Genomic DNA, 27,405 nt, shown 5'->3' with positions numbered 1-27,405 from the left:
GGCACAGACAAACGCTCCCCGGGGAAGGTACTGCAGAGAAGAATTGGGGGCGGGGAGACGGGGGAGCAGCTACAAACACACGCCCGCGCGCAGCCCCAAGCCTCAACCCTCCTGAGCTTCCTGCCTGGGTGCGGCTGGGGTGAGCGTGTGGCCGGGGCAGGTGCCTGCTTGTTGGAGCGCCCCCCCACTTCCTGAGGCACCTCAGACGCTCTCCCGGGCCCCTCGCACCCTAGACGGATGGACGCGATGGCCTGGCGGGGCCTGGTGGTGGCCGCTGTCCTGCAGACCCAACTCCTGCCCGCAGGTAAGTGCCCGCGTCCCCCGGAACCCGTGCGGGGGCCACCTCGACCCTCCCGTTCATGTTCAAGGCGAGCCAGCCACACTGGCCCTGGTGCCCGACCACCAGCAGGAACTTACCATTCCCGGGTCGAGAAGTTTCCTGAGTCGGGGCCTGGCCGGGAGCTCAGGGCGAGGGGACACGAGTTTCGGCCGGGCCAGCAGGGTGGGGCCGGGCGGGCCAGTTCCAGCCTCACCCTGTTGCTTCTTCCTGTGTCCACCGAGAGCGTGTCAGTGGGCGGGGGGTGGGCGGGGGGGCACTGTGGCCGCCCCCCGAGGTCCCTCGACAAGCCAGGAGTGATGCGGTGAGGCGGGTAGGAAGTGACCATGGCCACCCTGTACCCCTGAGCAGCCCCGTGGCCAGGGAGGATGCCCGGAAGATAGTGTCCTTCAGCAAGATAGTGTCCTTCCTGGACACCCCGGGCTGGACAGAGACCAGCAGCCTGGGGGCACAGAACAGCCTGGCCTAGCCCCCCCACACTCCGGGTCTCCTGAGCGCCCACCCTGGCCTTTCTGGAACATTCCCTTCCTGACAGGAGGCCGTGGCATGGGGGGGTGCCACCCGAGGGTGGAAGGCAGGGTCTGGCCAGGCCAGGGCTGGAGATTTCGAGGGGGCTGGTGATATCGGGGGGAGGGGGTTTGCTGGTGGTATTGGGGGGAGTTGGTGATTTTAAGGGGAGCTGGGGAATTGGGGGTTGATGATTTCGGGGAGCTGGTGATTCTGGGAGCTTTGGGCCTGGGATGAGGCGTCTCTGGTCTCCTTGCCCCATTCGGGCTGGGACTTTGGGGTCCCCGGGGGACAGGCGGGGCTGGGGGGGGCCGGGGTAGCAGCGGGCGGGAGGGGTCTGCTTGGGGCTCGGAGTATGACCCCCCATCACCCTCCTGCCTCCCACCCCTCGGCCATCGGCGTTCTGGGGGTGTCGCCCCTCCCCAGCCCTGGGCCACCTCCGCTCTTCAGCCAGGCTCTGGTTCCCTTTGCATGTCCTTGGTACCCCGTGGGGACACTCAGGGTCAAGGTAGGTCCCCACCCGAGGGGGGCCCTGGGTGAGAGGTGGGTGCAGACACACTTCCTCCTGCTTCACCTCCAGGTCCAGAAAACACCCTGACACTATCCTGCTGGCCCCACTGAGCGAGTCTGTCCCCCCCTAAACTGAGTCTGTCTGTCGGTCAGGAGCAGCCAGAAATTGGGGTGGATCCCCAGGGCTGTTCCTGTGCTCACTGTGCAACCCCTGGCTGCATCTCAACCTCTCTGGGCCGAGGGGGAAGAAGCCGTCTCCGTGCTCAGCCTGGGCCTGGCCCTGGCCCGTCGCTGAAGCCCAACTCTTCCCCTCTTGGGATTTCTGGGTCCAGCCACCCTCAGGCCGGGGTGCGGGGGTAGGGTGGCAGCGAGGATGCGGCCCTGGGCATGTGCCCCCACATAAAAACAGGCCTTTGGGGAAGGAGGGCCGCCACCAGCCCCAGGACGGTTGTGTCCAAGTCCGTCTGGCCATCTCTAGGTGGCTGGAGGGACCTTGCCCGCGACATCGGGGCTGGTGGCTGCTGGCCAGCGCTGTCCCCCGTCCTGGTCACAGACCCCTGGTTGCCCAGACCATCTGCCCTCCTCCTAACCGGTTAGCCCCAAGACCCTCTGTCTCCTCCGCCATGTTCACGGGAGAATTCTTTTCACTTTTGCTTTTGTCTTTGAACATCTAGATGTAATTTTTATGGCTTTTTTTTTTTTTGAGGAGGGGTGGTATTTGGGCCGCACCTGGTGATGCTCAGGGCTGACTCCCGGCTCTGCACTCAGGAATCACTCCTGGCTGTGCTCGGGGGACCCGATGGGATGCCGGAGATCGAACCTGGGTCGGCCGCGTGCAAGGCAAAAAGCCTTCCCCGGTGTGCTATCGCTCCAGCCCCTTCATACTTTTCTCTTTAACCAACAATTTTGGGGGCCACACCCGGCGATACTCAGGGATCACTCCTGGCTCTGAGCTCAGGAACCACTCCTGGTGGTGCTCGGGGGACCCTATGGGATGCCGGGGATCGAACCCGGGTCGGCCGTGTGCAAGGCAAACGCCCTCCCCGCTGTGCTATCACTTCTGCCCTAGATTTAATTTTGTTTTAAACGTAATTTAGGTAGCGAGGCTCGTGTTGCTGCGGTTCTGATCGGCGAATCCCACCCCTGTGCCCACCCGCCCCGTTCCCCAGCCCCGCTGTTTCCTTGGGGTCTCCGCCCACATCAGAGGCTCCCTGACCCCCTTCTTCGCCGCTTCTGGGGTCCCCAGGAGTTAAACAAACTGCAGGGCCCATCAGCAGCAGCGGCCTGAAGTCCCAGGGCTGTTGTCAGCAGGAGAGGACGTGACCCCTCTGGACAGACGCTCCTTGGGGCAAGGAAAGCCTTCGATGGCGAGACCCGCAGAGCACCGAGGATTGCGCTGAAAAACCCACAGACAAAGGGACGGTTGCATGGACAGACAGACACACAGACACATCCAGGCACAGACAGACACAGAGAGACAGACACAGAGACACACACAGACACAAACACACAGACACACACATAGACACAAACACACACAGACACACACATAGACACAAATGCAGACACACACACAGACAGATACACAGACACGCAGACACAAACCCAGACACACAGATAGATACACAAACACAGACACACATATAGACATGAACACACACAGACACACACACAGGCACAAACCTAGACACACAGATACACAAACACATAGACACACACACATAGACACAAACACACACAGACACACACACAGGCACAAACACAGACATGCACAGACAAATACACAAACACACAAACACACACATAGACATAAACACGCACAGACACAGACACAGACACACTTAGGCACAAACCCAGACACACACACAGACAGACACACAAACACACAGACACGCAGACATACAGAGACAGACACAGACCCACTTAGACGCAAACACACACACACACACCCTTACCCAAATGCCCCCTCCACAGCTCTGGGCCCAGCCGGGTGAGCCCCCCTGGGTCCGGCCTCTGTGCTAATCCCTGAGTCAGTTTGTAGGTCTCTTGGGGGTCCTTGTGGCGGGGAGCTTACATTGTGGGGGGTCCAGTGCCACCAGCGGGGTGTGTGTCACTCCCCGGCTCTCCTGACTCCCGTTTCCAAACTCCAGGGAAGAAAGAAGGAAGGAGGGAGTGGGGGGATTGCCGGGAGTTGGGGGGACGCATAGCCTGGCCCCTCTCACACCCCGGACGCTCCCCAGAGACGGCACTTACCTCCCCCACCAGCCTCTCTCTTGTGTTTTTGTTTGTTTGGGGGGAATCTGGGACTAGAACCCGGTTCCAGCATGCGAAGCCAGTCCTCAGCCCTTGCCCCCCACCCCCGCCCAGCTCCCTGGGGGTCTTTTTGTCCATGAGAATGGGGGAACTGCAGGACTTAGCTCACGGATCAGAGAGGAGACCGGGCAGGCGCATGGCAGCCGTCCCCCCATCCCTGTCAGGGCATGCCTTCTAGAAGAGTCCAGGCACTTTCTAGAATGTTCTACATGATTCTAGAAGGTTCCACGCTGCCTTTCTGTGGGGTCCCTGGACGCAGCCCCAGGCAGACCCTCCTCTGGGGAGCCCCAGAACCATTTCTGCAGGGAATGGCCTCACTGGGCCTGAGGCCTTCCGCGGTGCCAGACCCGCGGCCATTGAAAGAGAGCCTGGGGGGAAAAATAAATAAAAATTTAAAAACAAATAAATAAAAGAGAGAGCTCTGGGGCTGGAGTGATAGCATAGCGAGGAGGACAGGGCGTTTGCCTTGCACGCGGCCGACCCGGGTTCGATTCCCAGCATCCCATAGGGTCCCCTGAGCACCGCCAGGAGTGATTCCTGAGTGCAGAGTCGGGAGTCAGCCCTGAGCACTGCCGGGTGTGACCCAAAAAGAAAAAAAAAAAGAGAGAGAGCCCGGCTCATGCTGGCCTGTTGTTGACCTCATTTGGAGTCCCCAGGTCTACCAAATCTTCTGGAAGCTACGGTTTCCCTCTCATCCTTAGTAAATGCAGCTATGCTGGTGTTTTCTCTAGAGGCTGGCAGATCCCCCCCTCCCTCTCTCTCCCTCTCTCCCTCTCCCTTTCTCTGTCTCTCCCTTTTTCTCTCTCCCTCTCTCCCTCCCTCTCTCCCTCCCTCTCTCTCCCTCTCTCCCTCTCCCTTTCTCTGTCTCTCCCTTTTTCTCTCTCCCTCTCTCCCTCCCTCTCTCTCCCTCTCTCCCTCTCCCTTTCTCTGTCTCTCCCTTTTTCTCTCTCCCTCTCTCCCTCCCTCTCTCTCCCTCTCTCTCTCCCTCTCCCTCTTTCTCCTTCCCTCTCTCTCTCCCTCTCTTTCCTCACCCCCTCACTGCCTGACACACGTCCCATGTGGTGCCCTGGGCAGTGTGGCGTGGCCTTGGCTAACCCTGGGCCAGGAGTGGGTGTTGAAGGTGAATCCAGCCCCGAGTGGGGCTCCCCAAACCCTACACGGGGAGCCCGGCTGCTTGGCGGAGAACCTGTGTGAGGCTTCGACCCCCGGCACGGCCAGAAAAGGGATCCGCGTGTCGCCAAGGCCCACGTCTGTGTCGTGAGTCCCCGTGCCGTGACAATGTCCCCTCAGACTCTCAGCGCGGGGGGGGGGGGGGGATTCGTACCTGACGGTCACACCATTACCCAAGGTGTCACGACCCAGCGTGGGAGAAACTGGGGGTCTGGGGCCGAGACCTGGACGAGGGTGACTTCCGCCCTGCAGGCCGGGCTGGAGAGAACCGTCCTGGGGAGAAGCGCCATGAGTGAGTGTGTGTGTGTGTGTGTGTGTGTGTGTGTGAATCACTGTGAGCGTGTGTCAGTGTGTGTGTCAATGTGTGTGAGTGACTGAGCGTGTGTCAATTTGTGTATGTGTGAATGTGTGTGTGTCAATGTGTTAGAGTGTGTGTGACTGTGAGTGTGAGTGTGAGTGTGTGTGAGAACGTGTGTGTATGTGTGAGGGGGGAGCGTGAGAGTGTGATTGTGTGTGTGTGCTTAAGAGTGTGAATATGTGTACGAGCTAGTGTGAGTGTGTACATGTGTGAATGTGTGTGAGAGTGTGTGTGTGTGTGTGAGTGTGTGTTTCTCTGGTTTTGGGGTCACTCCGGGCAGCTGGATGCTGAGAGTGGACCCGCGTCTCCTGCGTCCAGAAATCTGCCCCATCTCCTCGCCTCCCGCCTTGCTCCCTAACTCTTTTTTTCTCTTTTTTTGGGGGCCACACTGAACCTCCAGGGTCACTCTCGGCTCTGAGCTCAGGGGTCGTTCCTGCGGGGCCCGACGGGTGCTGGGATGGGACCCGCTCAGCCGCGTGGAGGAAAACGCCTTCCCCTTTCTGGTGGTTTTTCTGTTTGTTTGTTTTTGGGTCACACCTGGCAGTGCTCAGGGCTGACTCCTGGTTCTGCGCTCAGGAATCACTCCTGGCGGGGCTCGGGGGACCCTCTGGGGTGCCAGGGATTGGACCTGAGTGGCCGCGTGCAAGACAAATGCCGTTTGTCCCCAAGGTGCTGTCTCTCGGGCCCTGCAGCCCTGGGTTCTGGTGATCTTGTGGGGCTCTGCGGGTGTTTTTCCGCTGAGCTTAGCAGCTGGCGGGGGTCGATCAGGAGTCAGAGCCCCTCAGGGTTCCTTTGGTTGTGCTCATCAGGTTAGAGAGAAATCGAGTCTTTTCTCTCCAGATCACCCGTCTACACGGCAAGCCCAGAGCAAAGAGAAAACCGTGTGGACGCTTCCAGAGTCTGTGGGGTCTGGCCATGTCCTCTGTCTTCAAGGGAGTCAGAGAAGACGGAGTGCTGACGGGCTCACAGCAGCCCTTCCCCCCCTCCACCCCAAGAGCCGGGGCCCACAGGCGCTGGTCAGGAGGGCGGCCGCATGTCGGGCTGAGCTAACCGCCCGCCTTTCCTCTGGGCCTGAGTGAGGGGGGTCTCCCTTCAACCCCCGGGCATCCCACAGCCCCATCAGGAGTGAGCCCTGAGCCACAGCCCAAGGTGGCCCTGAGCACCGCCCAAGTGACGGCCAAGGGCGTTTGTCTACAGGGATGACTGGGTTTTCACTGACCCAGTATGACCCCTGGGCCCGCCAGGAGTGAGCCCTGAGCACACAATGGCCCCAAAAGGGAACAAAAAGAATTAAGGAGCAAGAGATGGCGCAGAGGGCTGGCATGTGGGAGACGCAGGTCCTTCTCAGCACCAGGGAGCACTGCCCGGAGTGACCCCCAAACCAGAGACACACAGACACACACATATTCAGACACACATTCAGACACACTCAGACACACGCTCAGACACACACACTCAGACAGACACACTTAGACACACAGACACACATAGTCACACACTCAGATACACAGTCACACTCAGACACACACACTCAGACAACTGAGACACACACAGATACACACAGACACATATAGTCAGACACACACTCAGAGACACACATACAGCCAGACACACACGCTCAGACACACTCAGACACACAGGCATACACACACTTGGACAACACACTCAGACACACATGCTCACACACACAGACACACAGACTCAGACACAGACACAATCAGACACGCACTCACACACACGCTCAGGCACACACACATATGCACACAGACACACACAGACAGACACACACACACTCACCCACACTCACCCACATCTATACACACGGACACACACTCAGGCACACACACACTCACAGACATAGACACATTCACACACACACACACACACACACACACACACACACACACACACACACTCTCCTGGTGCTTTTTCCTAGGGTCACTTCCCTCCAGGCTGCCTTCACGCCCACCCATAAGGCCAAAGGTGCTTCTCGTCCAGGTGGTTGCCCCCAAGATGCCCCCGAAGTGCCTGCCCTGACCCCCGTCTGCCGGACAGTTCCTCAGGGGGTGAGGTGACTTCAAAGCCCCCAGGGCCCCCTTCCAAAGCCCCCCCTGACAGGTTTTGGGCTGCCGCAGTGGGTTCCCACCACAAGCCCCCCATGGGCCGGGCGGGAGCCGCTGGGTGCGACCCCAAGGGACGCATTAGGGGACAAGGGACAGCTCTGGTTTTGCTGGCGATTTCGCTGTTTTCCTGGTGGGACTCACGAGTGTCCTTTCTCGCCGTGGGTCCCCGGCTGGGCTTGGCCTCTCAGGAAGTTCCCACGGTCACGGGACGGGCCTGGGGCTTTGCTTGATTGACAGTGGCTGTGGACTGGGGGCAGGTGGGTTTAAAGCCACCGAGCCCCAGGGGACCTGAGTGTGAAAAGGGTAGCAGGCAGGCGGGCTCCAGCCCAGGCTCAGGGCACCCTGGGAACTCTCCTCTCTGGTCTCGGAGCAATTTTCTGGAAAGTTCCTTCAAACCTGTGGTGGTTTAAGTGTGGTTCCTGGCGGCCCGTTGCTGTTCCTTCCCAGAGAAGCTTCAAAATACGCCAACTGAGGGCCGGAAGGTGGTGTCCAGGCAGAGATTACAGGCTGGGGGACAGGTCTGGGCTTGAACCCTGAACCCAGAGCCGGGAGTGATCCCCGAGCACCAGCAGAGGTGGGGGGCTCTGTGCTGATCGCCACGGACCCCCCGTGGGTGAGGGCCCACCCAGTGCCTCTCTGCTGGGTCCCCTGCAATCACCCCTCTCCATGCGGAGACTTGTGGGGGTCATTCGCCCCGTAAGCCCCTCCTGGACTCGAGGCCGTCTGGGGTGCAGACACGGCCGTTGTCTGACCCTCCACCCAGCAGGTCCTGGCCAAAGGGACGGGGTCTTTTTGTTTGTTTTTTGGGGTCCCACCCGGCGATACTCCTGGCACTGCACTCAGAAATTACTCCTAGCAACCCCATGGGATGCTGGAAATCGAACCCGGGTCAGCTGCGTGCAAGGCCAACACCCTCCCCACTGTGCTATGGCTCCAGCCCCCGAAGGGACGGTTTGGGGGGGACATTTGAACCCCCCCTCTGGGTTGCCCCCAAGACAACCTCACAGAGTACCTGCCCAGGGCGTTAGGGGCCCGGGGCCGGGCCGGGGGTCGCTCTCAGGCCGTGGTCTCCGGGGGCACCACTTTGGCTTCTGGCCGGGCTGGGCGCTGCGGGGCGCAGGGTGCCGACCGGAAGATGGAAGGGACACGTCAGAGGGTGCCGCCCCCCGGGACACCGGGGTTACCCTCGAGAACCCCGATGCCAGCGTGTTCTGTGATCTCGGGATGACTCGGGGAGCCACAGCCGGGCCGTGTCCCCCGGCTCACACCCGCCTCTGTCCATCCGGCTCTGGGCTGGCCTCCTGCGTGGCCCCACAGGCGAGGGGGACACACGTAGGCCCCGCTGCGGGGGGCCAGAGACACCCCCTGCTCCCCTTTCCCCCGAGAGGCCCCCGCGAGGGCAGAGGGCGGAGGGCGGAGGGCAGCTTTGCTTGGGCAGGAAATGGGGAGAGGGCGGATCCCCCCGAATCCGCCGTCATCCTCGGGGCACCTGCGTGTACCCCAGACGGGGGCTCGGCCCCAACTCGGGGTGACTGAGTCCCTGTGAGAGCAAAGGAGAGTGTGAGTGTGTGTGAGAGAGAATGTGTGTGAGTGAGAATGTGTGTGAGGCGTGACAGTGAATGTGTGTGTGTGTGGAGAGAGAGTGTGTGTGAGACAGAAACAGTGTGGGTGTGAGAGGTTTGTGAGAACGTGCGTGCCTGAGAGAACTGTGAGTGTAAGAGAATGTGAGTGTGTAAATGTGAGGATTGTGCGTTTGAGTGTGTGTGAGAGACTGTGAGAGTGTGTGACAGTGTGTTGGGAGCGTGTGTGTGATACATGTGAGAGTATGTGTGCATTTTTGCGTGCGTGACAGAATGTGTGAGCGACAATGTGTGAGAAAGTGTGAGTGTAACAGTGTGTGAGTGTGTGAATGGGAGAACTCGTGTTTATGAGGGCGTGAGTGTGAGAGCTGTGTGTGTGTGAGAGAATGTGTGTGTGAGAGCTCCTGTTTATGAGTGTCAGTGTGGGGGTTGTGTGTGTGAGAGAATGTGAGTGTGTGAGTGTGAGAGCTTGTGTTTATGAGTATGTAAGAGAGTGAGGGTTGTGTGTGAGAGGATGTGTGAGTGTGTGATAATGTATGAGAGTGTGTGTGAGTGTGTGAGATCTTGTGTTTGAGTGTGTATATGAGGGTTATTGTGTGTGTGAGAGAATGTGTGAGAGTGAGAGTGTAAGTGTGAGGGTTATGTGTGTGAGTGTGTGAGAGCTTATGTTTGTGTGTGTGAGGGTTGTGTTTGAGAGAGAACATGTGTGAGAGTGTGTGAGGGTTGTGTGTGTGAGAATGTGTGAGAGTGTGTGAATGTGAGAGCTTGTGTTATGAGTGAGTGTGAGTATGAGGTTATGTGTGTGAGAGAGTGTGTGAGAGCTTGTGTTTGAGTATGTGTGAGAGGATTGTGTGTGAGAGAGAACGTGTGAGTGTTGAGATGTGAGTGTTGTGTGTGAGTGTGTGTGAGGGTTGTTGTGTGTGAGAATGTGTGAGTGTGAGAGTGTGATTGTGAGGGTTGTGTGTGTGAGAGTGTGTGAGAGAGCTTGTGCTTAAGTGTGTGTGAGAGGATTGTGTGTGTGAGTGTGTGTGAGAGCTTGTGTGTAAGTGTGTGAGGGCTGTTGTGTGTGAGAGAATGTGTGAGTGTGAGTGTGTGAGAGGGATGGAGATAGCCAGTTAGTCAGGTGGGCGACAGGGCCCGTGTGTGGAGAGGACTCTCTGTCCTCGCTCTCCTGCCTGCACAGCTCCGGCCTGGGCCCAGGGAGGGACACAGCCCCAGACCCCCCATCCCTGCTGACTCACCCCGTGGTGGGGGAGTCTCCCTCGATTCTGGGCTGCAGCCCTGGGCCCCCCACGTCTGCTCACCTCAACTTCCGTCTCTAGATATTCGGGTCACGTGTCCCGCACCTGGTTCCCCACAGCCCACCCGGAGCCGGGTGGCCCGTTCCCAGGCCACAGAGTCTCAGCGCTGAGCTCCGAGGCTGGGTGGGAGGTCAGTTGGGGCCCCAGATGGCCCCCCTGCTGACCAGGCCCCCTAGCAAGGCACGGCTCCCGCCAGCCCCAGCCCACACGGCCGCGGTGTAGACTGTCTCGGTAGAATGTCAGTGGATCCACTTAAGAGGTCCTTAAGCCTCTTCCTGATGGAGAGATTCCAGGCGGGAGAGAGAGCACGGTGGGGGGTCCCCTGAGCCCCCCAGGAGGGATTCCCCAGCGCAGAGCCAGGAGGAAGCCCTGAGCATCACCGGGTGTGGTTCAACCCCCACTCACACACACACACACACACACATTCATGTGCGCACACACACACGCATACTCACACACACTCACACTCACACACCCCAAGTCAACAACAAACCCAAACAACAGAATGTTTTCTACAGCCAGGCACACACACACACCCTCACACACACAGAAATTCACACACACGCACACTCACACACACTCACACTCACACACCCCAAGCCAGCAACAAACCCAAGCAACACAACAATTTTTACAGCGAGGCATACACACACTCACACCCCCCAAACCAACAACAAACCCAAACAACAGAATGTTTTCTATAGCCAGGCACACACACACATACCCTCACACACACAAATTCACACACTCACACACACTCACACGCACTCACACTCACATACCCCAAGCCAACAACAAACCCAAACAACACAACGTTTTTTATAGCCAGACACACACACACACACTCACCCCCCCAGACCAACAACAAACCCAAACACACATTTTCTACAGCAGGCACACACACACACACACACACTCACACACATACCCAACAACATACCCAAACAACAGAATGTTTTCTGCAGCCAGGCATACACACACACACACACACACTCACACACACGCACAACCAACAACAAACCCAAACAACAGAACGTTTTCTGCAGCCAGGCCCTGCTGCCCCCTGGCCCCTGCCCAGCCCCAGAATTTTCCGTTTGCTCCCTGACCCCTTGGCACCCCCAGGATCCTGAGCGCAAACACAGCACATTTTCTCAGCTGGGCGGCCGGCGGGCACTGCAGTGGTCAGGGCTGAAGCAGCAGGGTCGAGCCCCGAGGCAGGGGATGCTAAGGGCCAATGCAGTTAAACAGCAATGAGCAGCCGCCCTGGGCCAGCTCCGTGAAGGACCCTGGGGCCAGGGGCTGGACCCTCAGCCCAGGTCAACAGCCGCCAGTTCCCACGACTTTGTTTCTGTTTGCCGGCTGAAGTTTTGGGGGCCACATCCAGCCATGTCCCGGGACTGTTCCCAGCTTTTGGCTTGGGGGGGCCTGGGCCCCCCACCCGCGGGACCCTCTCCCACCTGCAGCGCCTGTGGGGGAGGGGTGCCCCAATTCCTCCCCCCACTGCACCCCCACGCCTCACACCATCCCTCCTGCCCGCAGCCCTGTGCAGCTGTTTGTGGGGGAGGGGTGGCGGCCTCGCGGAGGGGGGGACGGGGACGCAGGTGCCGCGGGCTTACAGCAAGACCCACGGCCGCACCCCCAGCCCTGCTGAGAATCGGGGTGAGGGGGACACCCACGCGGAGCCCCAAGCTCTGGCTCACGTCCCGGGGGGGCGGGCTCAGGCACAGATCGGCAAGATCTGGTCTTGAAATGGAGCTGAGATGGGGGTCGCCCTGGCCAAGAGCCCCCTTGCATGTGGGTTCTGGGGAGAGCGGGGAGGCTATTGAGGGGGTCCCAGTTGGACGGGAAAAAGTCTAGGTTTAGGAGGGGGGACCCGAGGGAGAATTCTGCCTCTGAGCTGTGTGACCTCAGACGGCAGCAAAACTACACTCGGCTCTTAGAAATTGGGAACAATTTTTGGTTGTTTTTTTTTTTTTGGTTTGGTTTTTGGGTCACACCCAGTGGTGCTCAGAGCTGAGTCCTGGCTCTGTGCTCAGGGGTCTCTCCTGGTTCTGTGTTCAGGGCTGATTCTTGACTCTGTGCTCAGGGCTGACTTCTGGCTCTGTGCTCAGGGCTGACTCCTGGTCTGTGCTCAGGAATCTCTCCTGGCGGTGCTCGGAATGGAACCCGGGTCATTTACATTCAGGTTTTGTGCCTTTTCCCCTAGGGGGGGAAAAAAAAGCTCTGGTCCTGTGTTTTGGTGCTTTGGTGAGCTATGCCTGGCAGTGCTCAGGGCTGACTCCTGGCTCTGTGCTCATTCTAGGCAGGGTTCAGGGCACCCTGGGGCGGGGGGGGGAACATGGCAAGCCCAGGTTGGCCACATGCCAGGAAGCACCTTACCCTTTGAGCTCTCTCTCCAGCCCCTAAATTGGGGTCAGTTTTTCCTCCTTTTTGGGGGGGGCGGTCACATCCAGCGATGTTCAGGGCTGACTCCTGGCTCTGCACTCAGGAATTACTCCTGGCGGTGCTTGGGGGACCATATGGGATGCTGGAGATCGAACCCGGGTTGGCCACAAGCAAGGCAAACACCCTCCCCGCTGTGCTATCACTCCGACTCCACTTCTTTTTCTTTTTTTCTTTTTTTTTTTTATTTGCACAAGGGTTACTCCTGGCTCATGCACGCAGGAATCACTCCTGGTGGTGCGGTGCTCGGGGGACCATATGGATGCTGGGAATCGAACCCGGGTTGGCTGCATGCAAGGCAAACGCCCACCCCGCTGTGCTATTGCTCCAGCCCATCAATTCTTCCTTCTTTCAAGGTGGGGCAGAGGACTGAGCCAGAGCCCAGCGGGGAGGGCATTTCCTTTGCACACAGCTGACCTGGGTTCGATCCCCAGCCTCCCCTAGGGTCCCTTGAGCCCCTCCAGGAGGGATCCCTGAGCACAGAGCCAGGAGTCGGCCCTGAGCATCGCCAGGTATGGCCCAGAAACAAAACCCAAACCCCAGTGCGAGGTGGGGACCAGGTTCTGGGCACAGCCGGTGGGCGGATTTCTGGGTCTGTGACCATAAGGACTGTGTGTGTGTGGGGGGGGTGGCTTTCACCAAGGAGCCAGGGCAAGTAAGTCACAGTGACCGGAAGGGGACAAGGGCCGGGAGGTTGGGTTGGCAGAGGGGAGCAGGCAGCAGGTACCTAGTGACATCTGGGATGGTTTCACTTGCTACAAATTGATGAGACCCCAGAAGACCCCCCACCCTGTTTCCCTGATGCTGCCCTGGGGAAGAAAGTGGGTCTTTTACTTTCTTTTTTTCTGTTTTGCTTCTTCTTTTTCTATTTTTTTTTCCTTTTGGGTCACACCTGGCAATGCTCAGGGGTTCCTCCTGGCACTCAGGAATCACTCCTGGTGGTGCCCAGGGGACCCTATGGGATGCTGGGAATCGAACCCGGGTCGGCCGCGTGCAAGGCCAACGCCCTCCCCATTGTGCTATTGCTCCAACCCCCTGTTTTGCTTCTTTATGGCTGACTCCTGGCTCTGTGCTCAGGGATTACTCCGGGCAAGCTTGGGGTCCGGAGGTAGAACCCGGGTCAGCCACGGGCCAGGCCAGCGCCCTCCCTGCCGTCCTATGAAGGCCCCTCCCTGGTGCTCCCCCCGCCACCCACTGGGCCATCTGTCGGCCGGGGCGCAGGGGTGTCCCCAGTGGGGTCCCCAGGTTGTTGTTGATTTCAGGTCCAGAGGAAAATTCCGCTGCCGCCGTCACAGGCTCCCCACGGGCCGGGCTCTCGGTGGCTCAGCACGGGGGTGGGGGCCCCCCTCTCTCCCCGTTCAGCACCTGCGAGGGCCCCTGCGGGACTTGGGCTTGAAGGGGTTAAACTGGTATGTCCTCCCTGGGCTCCTGAGTCCGTCTGTCCGTCCGGCTCCTTCGGGGGGAGATGCAGTCCTGTCTCTGAGTCACACCGGACACGCTTTTGGTCAGGGGCCGGTCAGCCCCCACTGGGTCCACAGGGCTGTGACAACCAGCATCGCCGGCTCTCTGGCTCCCTTAGGGCTTATTTATGGGGGGGGCTGGCCACTCCTGGCAGTGCTCAGGGCTGGCCCCTGGCTCTGCACTCAGGGATCCTTCCTGGCGGTGCTCAGGGACGCCGGAGATCGAACCCTGGTTGCTGTGTGTAGGATGAATACTCTCACTTGTACTTACGACCACTCCAGCTGCCTTGACCCTTCCTCATCATGTCCAGCTGGGACCATGTGAAAGCCATGCAAGGGTCCTGTGGCCAGCAGTCAGTGCTGTCCGGCTGGGACCGTGTGAAAATCGCAGGGAAATCATTCTGTCAACGCCCTCCTGAGTTAGATGTGGTCACAGCTTGGGCAGTGGCCAGGGTGGGGGGGTGTCCCTGTGTGCCTGGCCACTCCACACTGCCCCCAGGACTTTCCGCATCCATCTGAGCAGCCCCAAGCCATGTGCAGTTTTGGGGGTGCATGTCCAGGTCCTCCCAGGTCCGACAGAGGCGACGCTATATTGATGGACCCTCAGCGTGGACCACCCCCCACACCCCGCTGCCCGCCTCAGTTCTGGCCACAGAGCCGGTGGGAGCCGCATCTTGCAGGGGACATTCCGGCCTGGGAAGGAACCCCGAAACTTTCCACCCGCCCCAGCACTGCAGTTTCACCGACGCTCGTCACCGTCAGCTCTCCTGGGCTTTGTTTTGGTTTGGGGGTCACACCCGGCGATGCTCAGGGCTGACTCCTGGCTCTGCACTCAGGAACCACTCCTGGCGGTGCTTGGGGGACTCTATGGGATGCTGGGAATCGAACCCGGGTCGGCCGCGTGCTAGGCAAATGTCCTCCCCGCCGTGCTATATTGCTCCAGTGTGCTGCTGTCAGTACATTTTTTGGGGGGGCCACACCTGGTAGAGATCGGGGTCGCTCCGGAGGAGAGGATGGGCCTTGGGGAACCCACATGTAAACTGTGTGACTCACTGCCCATTCCCGGTCAGGATTCTGTTTCTGTAGGTTTGACTCTTCCTTGGCGTGGGGCTCCCAGGGCTCCCCAAAGCACAGCTTGTGACTTTCAGGGTATTGCAGACTGTCCCCAAAGAGCTCAAAGCTTCTGCCTCAGAGCAAGGGGGACCCGGGACCTCCTTATAACACCCGTTTTCTTTTTTTTTTTTTTTGCTTTTTGGGTCACACCCGGCAATACACAGGGGTTACTCCTGGCTCTGCACTCAGGAATCACCCCTGGCATTGCTCAGGGGACCATATGGGATGCTGGGAATCGAACCCGGTCGGCCTTGTGCAAGTAAACACCCTACCTGCTGTGCTATTGCTCCAGCCCCTAACACCCGTTTTCATTCCTGCGGACACAGTTCCAGGTCTGTGTGCCCATGAACCATGAACCGGGACAGGATCTGTCCTGGAGAAAGGGGGGGGTCATGACCCAGGACCCCTATCCCAAACGCTGGGACCCCAGGATGGGCCCAACCACTGCACAAAGACCTCGGCACCCCGGGGGGAGAAACCACCCCTGCTGTGTGTGTGTGTGTGTGTGTGTGTGTGTGTGTAGCTTCTGCCCATGGCTCAATCACCAGAGTGACTCAGAGCCAGAAAACAATCCCAGCTCGGCCACACACCTGAGATTCTGTCCCAGGGACGCCGTGAAGGACGAGCATCAGCCCAGGACCTAGGGGGGGACCCGGGTCAGTGTGGGCGCCTCGGGGTCCCTGAGAAAGCACCATGGGAAGAACGGCCAGTCGGGGCCCCTGGAGGGAGGACCCAGCCCCCAAAGTCCGGGCTTTGGTGCAGTGGGCCAGGCTGGGCCCTGGTGGCCCCCATCCCCCCCGAGCGGAAGGATGTGGTGACTGGCGGCCTGAGGCCTGGGATGAGAGTGTGTCCTTCTTGCTAGCCACATGCACTGTGGCCGGGCCTGTGGCTGTGGCGGGCCCGGGCACCAGTGCTCTGGGACCCTCCCCCCACCCAGGACTTGGCATCTCAACTCACCAGCCAAAGCCAACCACTCCCTTCCCCAACCACAGCCTGGGCGCTGATACCTTGGGGCACCAGAAAGGGGATCTTCTGTCCCTTGAATCGGGGGTGTCTTGACGGGGTCTGTCGGCCGTGTGTGCATAGGCAAGGCTGGGAGGGAAGGTTTGGGGGGGGTTGGTTTGTTTTGGGTTCACACCTGGCAGTGCTCAGGGATCACGCCTTGCGGTGCCCGGAGGACCCTATGGGATGAGGGGGGTCAAACTTGGGTTGGCTGCTTGCCAGGCAAACGCCCTCCCCACTGTGCTCTCGCCCCAGCCCCTGGGGGTCCCTATAATGACTCCCAGCCTGAGAGAAAGTCCCCATGTGGCCTGTAGCTTACTCAGGAATGTGCACAGTTAAAGCCTCTCCGAGGAGTTAAAAAAAAGATTTTTTTTTTTGGTGGGGGTCACACCTGGTGATGTTCAGGGCTGACTCCTGGCTCTTCACTCAGGAATCACTCCTGGCAGTGCTCGGGGGACCCTATGGGATGCCGGGGATCAAACCCGGGTGGGCTGTGTGCCAGGCCAACGCCCTCCCCACTGGACTATCACTTCAGTCCTGTAAATATGCACATTTATAGCCTTTTCTGCTCAAGTTCTGTTCCCTCTGACGTTTATTCCTTGAAAGGAAATGGTGGTGGTTAAATATCCAAGTTGTCGGGGCTGGAGCAATAGCACAACGGGTAGGGCGTTGGCCTTGCACGCGGCTGACCCGGGTTTGATTCCCAGAATCCCATATGGTCCCCTGAGCACCGCCAGGAATAACTCCTGAGTGCAGAGCCAGGAGTCAGCCCTGAGCATCGCCAGGTGTGACCCAAAGAAGCGAAAAAAAAAAATATCCAAGTTGTCAAGGGAGGATTTTACAGGGGGTATGTGTGAGTGGGGAGCTACCAACGGGCAGATGCCCACTCCCTGGCTGTGTCCCCACACACCTTTGCGGTCTTGGTTAGTGGAACCAGAGTGGGCATAGCAGGGCGGGGGTTGGGGGGAAAAGGGTCAGGGACTGGAGCGATAGTACAGTGGGTAGGGGGTTTGCCTTCACGCAGCCAACACGGCCAACCCGAGTTCGATTCCTCCACCCCTCTCGGAGAGCCCGGCAAGCTACCGAGAGTATCCCGCCCGCACGGCAAAGCCTGGCAAGCTCCCCTGGCGTATTTGAGATGCCAAACACAGTAACAAGTCTCACAATGTTACTGGGTCCGCTTGAGCAAATCGATGAACAACGGGGAGGACAGTGACAGTGACAGTGAACCATGACAATAATATAAATTTGTTGGGGCCGGAGTTAGCCTTGCACACAGCCAACCCGGGTTCTATCTCCGACACCCTGTATAGTCTCCTAAGCCCACCAGAAGTGAGTCCTGAGTGTAGGTCCGGGAGTCAGCTCTGAACACCGCCAGGTGTGGGCCAAAACCCAAAAATATAATGTGTGTGTTTGTTCAGGTATAAATTTATTTTCTGATCAAAGATCCCATGTCGGGGCTGGAGAGATAGCACAGCGGGAAGGGCGTTTGCCTTGCACGCGGCCAACCCGGGTTCGATTCCCAGCATCCCATATGGTCCCCTGAGCTACCGCCAGGAGTAATTCCTGAGTGCAGAGCCAGGAGGAACCCCTGTGCATCGCCAGGTGTGACCCAAAAAGCAAAACAACAAAAACAAAAACAAAATCAACAGCAACAAAAAAAAAAACCCCAAAGATCCCATATCTTCGGGACCATATATTTTTGCAGAAGAAAGTAGACAGAAAACAGTGAGTGTGCACTTAGCCAGCTGGACCATCTCCCTGACCCCTCACATGCAAACGTGGAAGGCATACAGACGTTACTGTTCCTTCATCAGGGCCTGTGGAGAGTGAGCCGTATCTACCTGTTGCTTGAGAATCCTTCCCAGTGGCCATCGTGCCTCTTACTGAATTTTGTGACTGTCGTGTGAAGGCCAGCTTCAGCCACTAGCTGTTCCCGAGCTGTGAAGGAGTTGTTTTATGAACTGGGGGCATGTTGCAGAAATTAAGATCTAGTATTTAATAAGTTATAAATAGAAAATTTGGGGCTGGAGCGATAGCACAGCGGGGAGGGTGTTTGCCTTGTACATGGTAGACCTGGGTTCAATCCCTGGCATTCCATAGGGTCCCCCAAGCACCACCAGGAGTGATCCCTGAGTGCAGAGCCAGGAGGAACCACTGAGCATCGCCGGGTGTGACCCAAAAAGCGAAAACAAAACAAGAAAAAGGAACTGCACAGTGTAAGCCGGGCCCTTCTCTCTGGAAGGTCATTTGGCCCTGAATTCGAAGAGTCTCAAAACTATGGAGTTTGCCCAAAAAGGAGCAGGGGGGCACCCAATCTTGTGTGTGTGTGGGGGTGGGGGGTCAGGCCAGTGTGGACCAGGGTTGCCCCGTGTTTTAGATAAAGTCAAAGTCAAAATTTGATTTTCTAACCAGGGGGATCTAAAGTCAGCTGTTGGGCTGGAGCCATAGCACAGCGGGGAGGGCGTTGGCCTTGCACGCAGCTGACCCGGGTTCGATCCTGGGCGTCCCATAGGGTCCCCCGAGCACTGCCAGGAGTGATTCCTGAGTGCAGAGCCAGGAATCAGCCCTGAGCATCGCTGGGTGGGACCCAAAACAACAAAAAAGTGAAGACCCAGTGGGTCACCCTCTCCTGGTCCAGCTAAATGGGTTTAGGGGGCGGCCTTTGTCTGGACCCCAACATCAGGCCCCCAACATCAGGCCTCATGAAATCAGTTCCACACCATGGCCAGGTTTGCGAGCTGTGCTTTCTTTCTTTCTTTCTTTCTTTTCTTCTTTTTTTTTTAAGCTGCCTTTCAGAGCCAGATAACATCTGTTCCGTTTTAGGAACTCCAGCATCTGTGTGCGTTTGGGTGAGGGCTGGGGGCGGGGGCCGTGGGTGTCACTTCCTTCAGCTGCGGGGAAGGAGAGCGATGCTTTAGTTTTCTTATTTTTCTGCCTCCCCGAACGGGGCAGCCCCCCGCGGTGTCGGGACTGGGACCCTCAGCACCCGCGTCTGTTGTGGAGTTCCGTTCCCCTTATTTTATTTTATTTTATTACTTTTTGCTTTTATGGGGGTCACGCCCAGCGATGCACAGGGGTTACTCTTGGCTCTGCACTCAGGAATTACCCCTGGTGGTGCTTGGGGAACCCTGTGGGATGCTGGGAATCGAACCCGGGTCGGCCTCGTGCAAGGCAAATGCCCTGCCTCGCTGTGCTATTGCTCCAGCTTCGTTTCACTTATTTTTCAAGGCGCTGCTCCAGTGGGGCTGGATTTTGGGGGCGGGGAATTACCCCCCACCACCACCCTGCAGTGTTTGGGGCGAGGTACCACATCGGAACTCAAACTCGGTGCCTCACACAAACAAAACCTCTGCGGCCCACCGTCTCTGGATCCAGTTTAGCGGGGGCAGGACGGGACGGATGAGAAGGCAGCCTGGGAGCGACCTCTCTCTCCCGGGCGTGAGCGGGCCATGTGGGCTCACAGAAGAAGGTTCTAGAACGCGCCTGTCAGGGTGCCAGGGGGGTCGGGCCTGGAGGCATCACCTCGTTACACTGATGGGTGGGTCCTCACGAGGGGTCCAGCCCACCTCAGACCTAGGCTTAAAGGGAAGACAGGGGCTGGAGCAATGGCACAACAGGGAGAGCGTCTGCCTTGCATGTGGTCGACCTGGGTTCGATTCCCGGCATCCCCTAGGGTCCCCTGAGCACCGCCAGGGGTGATTCCTGAGTGCAGAGCCAGAAGGAACCCCTGAGCATTGCCGGGTGTGACCTAAAAAAGCCAAAGAGAGAGAGAGAGAGAGAGAGAGAGAGAGAGAGAGAGGACAAAAGAAAAGGCCATGAGGAAAAAGTGCGTCTGTCTGGGGGTCCCAGGGAGGGATGCTGGTCCTTTGCCTTAGGACCCCCCTAGTGTGGAGTATCTTTCCTTTAAGCGTGGGAGGGGGCTGCCGTGACCGGGGTGTCTAGGGTTCAGGGGGATGGAAGTTGCTGACCCTGGTCCCCAGACCCTGCCAGGAGTCAGTCCCGAGCACAGCCGGCTGCGGCCCAACCCCCAGAATCTGTCTGTCTGTCTGTCTCTCTCTCTGCTTTTTGGGTCACACCCGGCAATATTCAGGAGTTCCTCCTGGCTCTGCACTCAGGAATCACTCCTAGCGGTGCTTGGGGCGGGGGAACCCTATGGGATGCTGGGAATCGAACCCGGGTCGGCCGTGTGCAAGGCAAACGCCCTCCCCGCTGTGCTATCGCTCCAGCCCCCCCCCGCCCCCGCCTCTCTTTTTCTCACTGGAAATCTTTCCATAGTGGATGTCACGGACGGAACGAAAATAAAAGGACCAAAATGATAGCACGGCAGGGAGGGCGCTTGCCTGGCACGCTGCTGACCTGGGTTCATTAGCCTCCTGTAGGGTCCCTGAGCCCTGCTATAGGTGATCCCTGAGCACAGAGCCAGGAGTCAGCCCTGAGCACCGCTGGGTGTTGTCCAACCTCCCCGCTACCCCTGGACCGAAAAAAAAATTAAGATGAAGTCCGTTGGCATGTGGCCGTGGACATGTGTACACGTTGGCACTGCTGTTTCTAACTCACATGCAACTTTTTTTTTTTTTTTTTACTTTTTGGGTTCCACCCAGCGATGCTCAGGGTTGACTCCTGGCTCTGCACTCAGGAATCACTCCTGGTGGTGCTCGAGACCCTATGGGATGCTGGGAATCGAACCCGGGTCGGGCGCGTGCAAAGCAAACGCCCTCCCCGCTTGCTGTCGCTCCAGCCCCTCACATGCACTGTTCTCCCGTTCAAATTGGGCCCTTTGTGGAGAAACCTCAGAGCAAACCTACAAACCCTCCCCCTGCCCACTTGTTCAACACCGCCCCCCCCATCCTGAGAAAACAAAACTTTGGTTTTGTTTTGGCTTTGGGACCACCCCCAGCAGTGCTCAGGGGAGCAGCGTTGGGGCTCTTGGTTCGTGATCCGCAAAGTGTGGGCGTCCAAGGTGGAGAGGCAGGCTGGGGGCAGGTGGACAATCCCCCTTGCCCTCCCCTGCCAACCTCCCGGGGTTTTCACTCCCGGGGAAGTTTCCAGATGCTCTGAGGAGACTGTGGGGGACGTGGCTCTCAGGGAGGGCTTTGCAGGCTGCTGGTTTCTGCTGGATGTCCTTGCGCTGGACAGGGCTGAGGGATGACCCCAGTGCTGGGAGGGGTCATGGGATTTGGGACACGGGCACTTGTCACATGGACATGGGACTCAAACACGGAACACAGGACATGGCACATAGGACACGGGCATAGGACATGGGACACAGTCACGGGACACAGGACATGGGACCTGTCCCTGTCCCTGCACCTGAAGATGGCCAGCAGGGTACCCCCGAGTGCCCTGGCCGGAAGTAGCTTAGAAGGCAACTTGTGCCCTGCGTGCCTGGAGCCAGGGGCACCCGCGGCCTTATTGCACTTCGGGGTGCATCCGGAGACGCTGCCTGAGACCCCTGAGCCCCTCACCCCCAGCCTGGGCCTGGCGTGGGGGAGCAGCGGGGCTCCCCCAACTCTCGGCCCCCCTGGAACGTGCATGCAGGACCAGCCTGATGGACCCTCACCCGCACCCAGCTCTGGCCTCCTGTGGGCACGGAAATGAGGGAGGGGTTGGCGGTGGTGCCACGGGACAGGGCTGGGGCCCTCGGACTCGAGGGCCAGTTTCCTCTCGTTCCACAAACGGGCACACTCGGGCACGGCTTGGCGAGAGTCACAGGCCAGCAGGGGACGTGGCGGCCACCCGGGGGGAGGGGACTCCTGGGGGGTTAGGATGTGTAGGACCCACCTCACCCTCTCACCCAGCTCCGTAAGGGTTCAGAGTCAAAACCCAGCGGGATGTTGGGGGCTCTGGTGACCTCGTGACCTCCTGGAGGGGGTCCCCCAAACTAAAGGGGTGACCCCAAAAGCAAGAGGGAGAGGGACGGAGCCCACGGCTCAGTCCTCCGGAGAAGGCAGCTCCGCAGCCCGGCCCACGCCCCCCCCAACCCGCCTCAGCGGCAGGGCTGCGGCGTGACGGGTCTTTGATGCTGAGAAGCTTCTGCGTCACATGCGGGGATGGCGGGGCGTGGGCCGGCCCGGGGCTGCCAGAGCGCAGAGCCACTGGGACTGGGGGCAGCTCCCCGAGGGGCAGAGGGGGGTAGGCTTGGTGAGTCCTACCCAGACACCCACTTGTCACACGTCGGGCGCGTGGGGGGGCGGGGTCCCCGGGAGCCAGGCCCAGGTGCATGTTGGGGTGTGGGAAAGGATGTCGGGGCGTGAGGACCCCAGGGACGTGGCTGCCGCTGCTCACGTTTCTCCCGGCGGGTTTGGGGCTGTTCGTGTGGGGCTCAGGTGGCCACACGGGGACCGACCCAGGCTCGGCCACCTGCAAGGCCAGTGCCAGACCATGCAACCCACTCAGAGCCCCAGGGGGTTATGGGGGGGACATGGAGGGACTCGGGTCGGACTCCTAGGATGGGCCATGGGCCACAGGACATGGGCACGTGGGACGTGGACATGGAACACAAATGGCACAGTCTAGCACCGTCCTCCCGTTGTTCATCGATTGGCTCAAGCGGGCGCCAGTAACGTCTCCATGGTGAGACTTGTTGTGACTGTGTTTGGCATATCGAAGACGTCATGGGGAGCTTGCCAGGCTTTGCCGTGCGGGCAGGATACTCTTGGTAGCTTGCGGGGCTCTCTGAGAGGGGCGGAGGAATCGAACCTGGGTCGGCTGCGTGTAAGGCAAACACCCTCCCTGTGTGCTATTACGAAACACAAATGTGGGTCACAGGATACAGGACACAGGACACGGGACACGGGACACAGGCATAGAACATGGGACCTGACATGGGACACGGGACATGGCACACGGGACACGGGTCCCTGGCCAGGGGTGACAGGCACAATCACGGGATGGACAGACATGGGCACAGTTCCTGGGCGCCTGGCGATGCCACGGCAGGGGGACAAAGTCTGTTCTGTCCCTGCAAGCCCAGCCATGGCTCCCAAGGGCATGAGGCTCTGATGATACCAGGAGACCCGACTCCCTCCTGTTCTCTGGTGAGCCCCGGGTTGGGGGGAGGCGATGGGGGCTGGGGGCATTCATAGCCCCGGGCGGGTGGGGCAGTGGGGGCGCCCACAGGAACCTCGGGAGGAGACGCTGGCGTTGGAGGGCGGCTGCACCCCGAAACCACAGGGTACGCCAGCTGCTGGGGGCTCAGGAGTCAGGGGGGACTGTGGGCGGGAGGAGGTCGAGGGGCCAGGACCCAGGGGCCAGCGTGGGAACTTCCTGGAATCCCCTCCCTTGCCTCCCGGGGGGCCCCACCCAGCTCCTCATGACATTGGGGAGTACCACCTCTGACCCCAGCCCTGTCCGCCAGTGACCCTGTGACCCTGTGTGCGACCCCCATCTGCCTCGACCCTCTGTCCCTGACCCCATCTGTCCCTGACCCTGTCCGTGACCCCCCTCTGTGGCTGTGTGCAACCCAGAAACAGCATGTTGGGAGGGAGAAGGAGACTCATGTGGTTCTTGCCGAGACAGACTGATGGTCTGAGATGCTCAAGGGTGGTTCTGGGGACGTGGGTGGCAGCACTGGCCCTTGGTCCAGCTCACGGAGCAACCAGCACCGTCCCGCGCTGGGGTGGGCAGGGCTGGGTCTGGGAGGGAGGTTAGGCAAAGGCCCAACAGTAATGCCGCCAGGGTCTGTGAGCACTTTAGATGAGCCTGCCTGTCTCAGCTTCTCTCTGGGCTGCTCTGACAAGCTCTGGCATTCCTGGCTCGGAGGAAACCAGGAAGAGCGGTCGCTGGTCAGAGGAGGTGACAACCAAGGGAGATAAAACAGCCAGGACCAGGGGCAGGCGCGCCACTGGCACTGACCTGAAGCGGCCACCAGAGGGCGCCCAAGGCAGGCCAGTTGGAGGCCTACGTGCAGCCTGGGACTCTGGCCCTGAAATTCCAGGATGCGGCCACCAGAGGGCGCCCAAGCATAGACCAGTTGGAGGCCCAGGTGCAACCTGGGACTCTGACCCTGAAGTTCCAGGATGCGGCCACCAGAGGGCGCCCAAGCGTAGATCAGGTGGAGGTCTAGGTGCAGTTTGGGACCCTGGCCCTGAAATTCCTGGATGCGGCCACCAGAGGGCGCCCAAGCATAGATCAGTTAGAGACCTAGGTGAAGCCTGGGATCCTGGCCCTGAAATTCCAGGTGCGGCTGCCAAAGAGCAGACCAATTGGAGGCGTAGGTGTAGCCTGGGAATCTGACCCTGAAGTTCCAGGCTGCAGCCACCAGAGGGCGCCCAAGCGTAGATCAGTTGGAGGCCTAGGTGCAGCCTGGGGCTCTGGCTCTGAAATTCCGGAATGCGGCCACCAGAGGGCGCCCAAGGCAGGCCAGTTGGAGGCCTCCGTGCAGCCTGGGACCCTGACCCTGAAATTCCTGGATGCGCATGCCAAAGGGCAGACCCGGTGGAGGGAGGCCTAGGTGTAGCCTGGGAACTCTGACCCTGAAGTTCCACGATGCGGCCACCAGAGGGCGCCCAAGCGTAGAGCAGTTGGAGGCCTAGGTGCAGTCTGGGACCCTGGCCCAGAAATTCCAGGATGCGGCCGCCAAAGGGCAAATTGGTTGGAGACCTAGGTGTAGCCTGGGACCCTTACTCTGAAATTCCAGGATGCGGCCACCAGAGGGCGCCCAAGCACAGACCAGTTGGAAGTCCAAGTGTAGCCTGGGACTCTGACCCTGAAGTTCCAGGATGCGGCCACCAGAGGGCGCACAAGCGTAGACCAGGTGGAGGTCTAGGTGCAGTCTGGGACCCAGGCCCTGAAATTCCTGGATGCGGCCGCCAGAGGGCGCCCAAGCACAGACCAGTTGGAGACCTAGGTGAAGCCTGGGACCTTGGCCCTGAAATTCCAGGTGCGGCTGCCAAAGCGTAGACCAGTTGGAGGCCTAGGTGCAGCCTGGGGCTCTGGCTCTGAAATTCCGGAATGCGGCCACCGGAGGGCGCCCAAGGCAGGCCAGTTGGAGGCCTCCGTGCAGCCTGGGACCCTGACCCTGAAATTCCTGGATGCGCATGCCAAAGGGCAGACCCGGTGGAGGGAGGCCTAGGTGTAGCCTGGGAACTCTGACCCTGAAGTTCCACGATGCGGCCACCAGAGGGCGCCAAAGCGTAGAGCAGTTGGAGACTTAGGTGCAGCCTGGGACTCTGACCCTGAAGTTCCTGAATGCGGCGGCAGGTGGGGGGGGCGCGTGGGCTAGGGGCGTCCAGGGGGAGTGGGCATTTCAGGGGTGGGGCTGAGCGGGGCATCTGCAGAAGCTCCCAGAAGCATGACTCCCACCGTGGGGTGCTGTGGGGTGTGGTCAGAGGGTGTGGGGTGGCCTCCAGGTATCGGGGTGTGCTTGGGCCCAGCCTGGCTGACCCCCACTGTCCCACGCAGAGGCCCAGAGCTTCGGCCTGCTGGACCCGCGACTCTGCTACCTGCTGGACGGTTTCCTCTTCATCTATGGCATCGTCATCACCGCCCTCTTCCTGAGGGCCAAGGTGGGTGCTGGGGGGCCGAGACCTGTCTGGGGACGCCGTTGTGTGGCCCCGGGCTCTCCTGCCGTCCCTGTAACCCGCTCTCCTCCTCTTCCAGTTCAGCCGCAGTGGGCCCATAGATCCGTCGGGTCAGAACCAGGTCTACATTGTAAGTCAACCCGGTGGGAGTGGGGGGCGCCCGGGGACCAGCGGCCCCTCCAGAGCTGCTTCCTGACTACCCCGAGGGGGGACATCGCTGTCACTGAGTAATGAGTACTCAGTAGTACTGAACACCAAGCACTGGCTAGTACTGAGTAGCACTGGGTGCTCAGGAAGAAGCGGGAAGTGGGCCCGGGGGGTGCTTCCTGTGGGCGCCCGTCAGAGGGATGTACGTGGCCATGAGTGTGGGGTCCTGCCCTGTCCCCTGCTGCAGGAGCTGGGCGCTGGCCGAGACGAGTATGACGCCCTGTACAAGGGCCGCGGTCAGAACCCCGAAAGCAGGAGCAAACCGGTAAGTGGCCCATTTCAGGCGCGGGCTGGGAAGACACCCATGTCCCCTGTGACTGGGGGGAGGACAGTGTAGGGGGGTGCGGCCCCCTGACCTCTGTCCCCATCTATCCCATGCAGAGAAGGACACACCACCAGGAAGGCCTGTACAACGTAAGTGGGGGGCCCTGGCGGGGAGTCCTGGGGCATCAGGCGGGCTGTGTGGCCCACTGACCGCTGACCTGGATGGGCGGTTCGGAAGGTTCCAGAGGCCTAGAGGGCGGGGGCGGGGAAGGGAGGTGGACCCGGTGGGGTGGGGGCTGAGACATTTGTGGGAGCCCCCAGATGTGAAAGGTGTGGCCTCCTGTGGGTCCCCGGGGCTATGGCCACTGGGTGAGGCCAGCCTCGTCCTCACTGTCCCCGCAGGCCCTGCAGAAAGACAGGATGGCGGAGGCCTACAGCGAGATCGGCATGAAGGGAGAGGTGAGGGTCCTGCCTGCGCTGTCCACAAGCACCGCCTCACGCACGCACGGGCCCCTGGCCTGGCCAAGGAGTGGGGTGTTCCCCTAAACCAATGGCAGGGGCCGGACCCCGGGCCCTGAATTCTGGCCCAGCCCTGAGCCATGCCCGGGAGCCCCAGATCCCCATTTCTCATGGGATGCACTGCATCAGACCCAGGAAGGCTGTGGCTGGAGGTGGGGGGTGCTCCCTGCCCCGGGACTCTGATGTCTGAATCCCGCGGGGCCTTTGGACCTCTCTGGGCTGGGGTCTGCGGGGGCCCCCCCCATGGTCTCCTCACCCCTGTCTGACTCATCCTGTAGAACCAGCGCCACAGAACCAAGAACCACGATGGCCTCTACCAGGTGAGGTTGCGGCCAGCGGGGGGTTCCCCGGCCCGGCCTTGGGGTGCTCTTGGGCTTCTGGGAGCAATTCAGGCCCTCCCTTCCCTCTGTCCGGGGCGCTAGGAAGCTCACCGTGGCTGCGCGGCCCTGACCTTCCCTTGGGGGCCCCCATTCTCTCTCTAGTGAAGCAGACTGGGAGAATTTCACTGGGGTGAGGGAGGAGACGCACGCGGAGGGCAGGCAGGGCCTGACGCGTGTCCTGCTCTCTCCAGGGGCTCAGCACGGCCACCAAGGACACCTACGATGCCCTCCACATGCAGGCCCTGCCGCCCCGCTAGCGCTCAGCTTCCGGCCCCCAGACCAGATCCCCTCCCCC

The 27,405-nt window shown here is 59.9% G+C and overlaps 2 protein-coding genes across 2 annotated transcripts in view; both read left to right on the top strand.

Annotated features, from left to right (window-relative positions):
• The first annotated feature begins 183 nt into the window (after nucleotides 1-183).
• CD247 (CD247 molecule) lies at nucleotides 184-27,405 on the top strand. Its single transcript, XM_056108561.1, has 8 exons — nucleotides 184-304; nucleotides 25,622-25,725; nucleotides 25,820-25,870; nucleotides 26,135-26,212; nucleotides 26,329-26,361; nucleotides 26,614-26,670; nucleotides 27,009-27,050; nucleotides 27,302-27,405. The coding sequence occupies exons 1-8, from the start codon at nucleotides 238-240 to the stop codon at nucleotides 27,365-27,367; spliced, it is 498 nt and encodes a 165-aa protein (XP_055964536.1). The 5' UTR covers nucleotides 184-237; the 3' UTR covers nucleotides 27,368-27,405.
• The window catches only part of ILDR2 (immunoglobulin like domain containing receptor 2), a 211,067-nt gene continuing 203,895 nt past the window's right edge, over nucleotides 20,234-27,405 (top strand). Inside the window, exon 1 of the mRNA XM_056108555.1 lies at nucleotides 20,234-20,238. The gene's annotated coding sequence lies outside the window, so the exon portion shown is untranslated. The remainder of the gene's footprint in view (nucleotides 20,239-27,405) is intronic.

Source organism: Sorex fumeus, unplaced genomic scaffold, assembly GCF_029834395.1.
Source record: "Sorex fumeus unplaced genomic scaffold, SorFum_2.1 ptg000226l, whole genome shotgun sequence".
Classification (NCBI taxonomy): Eukaryota; Metazoa; Chordata; class Mammalia; order Eulipotyphla; family Soricidae; genus Sorex; species Sorex fumeus.
Note: the sequence above shows the minus strand (reverse complement) of the source record. Positions and strands in the feature narration are given on the sequence as shown.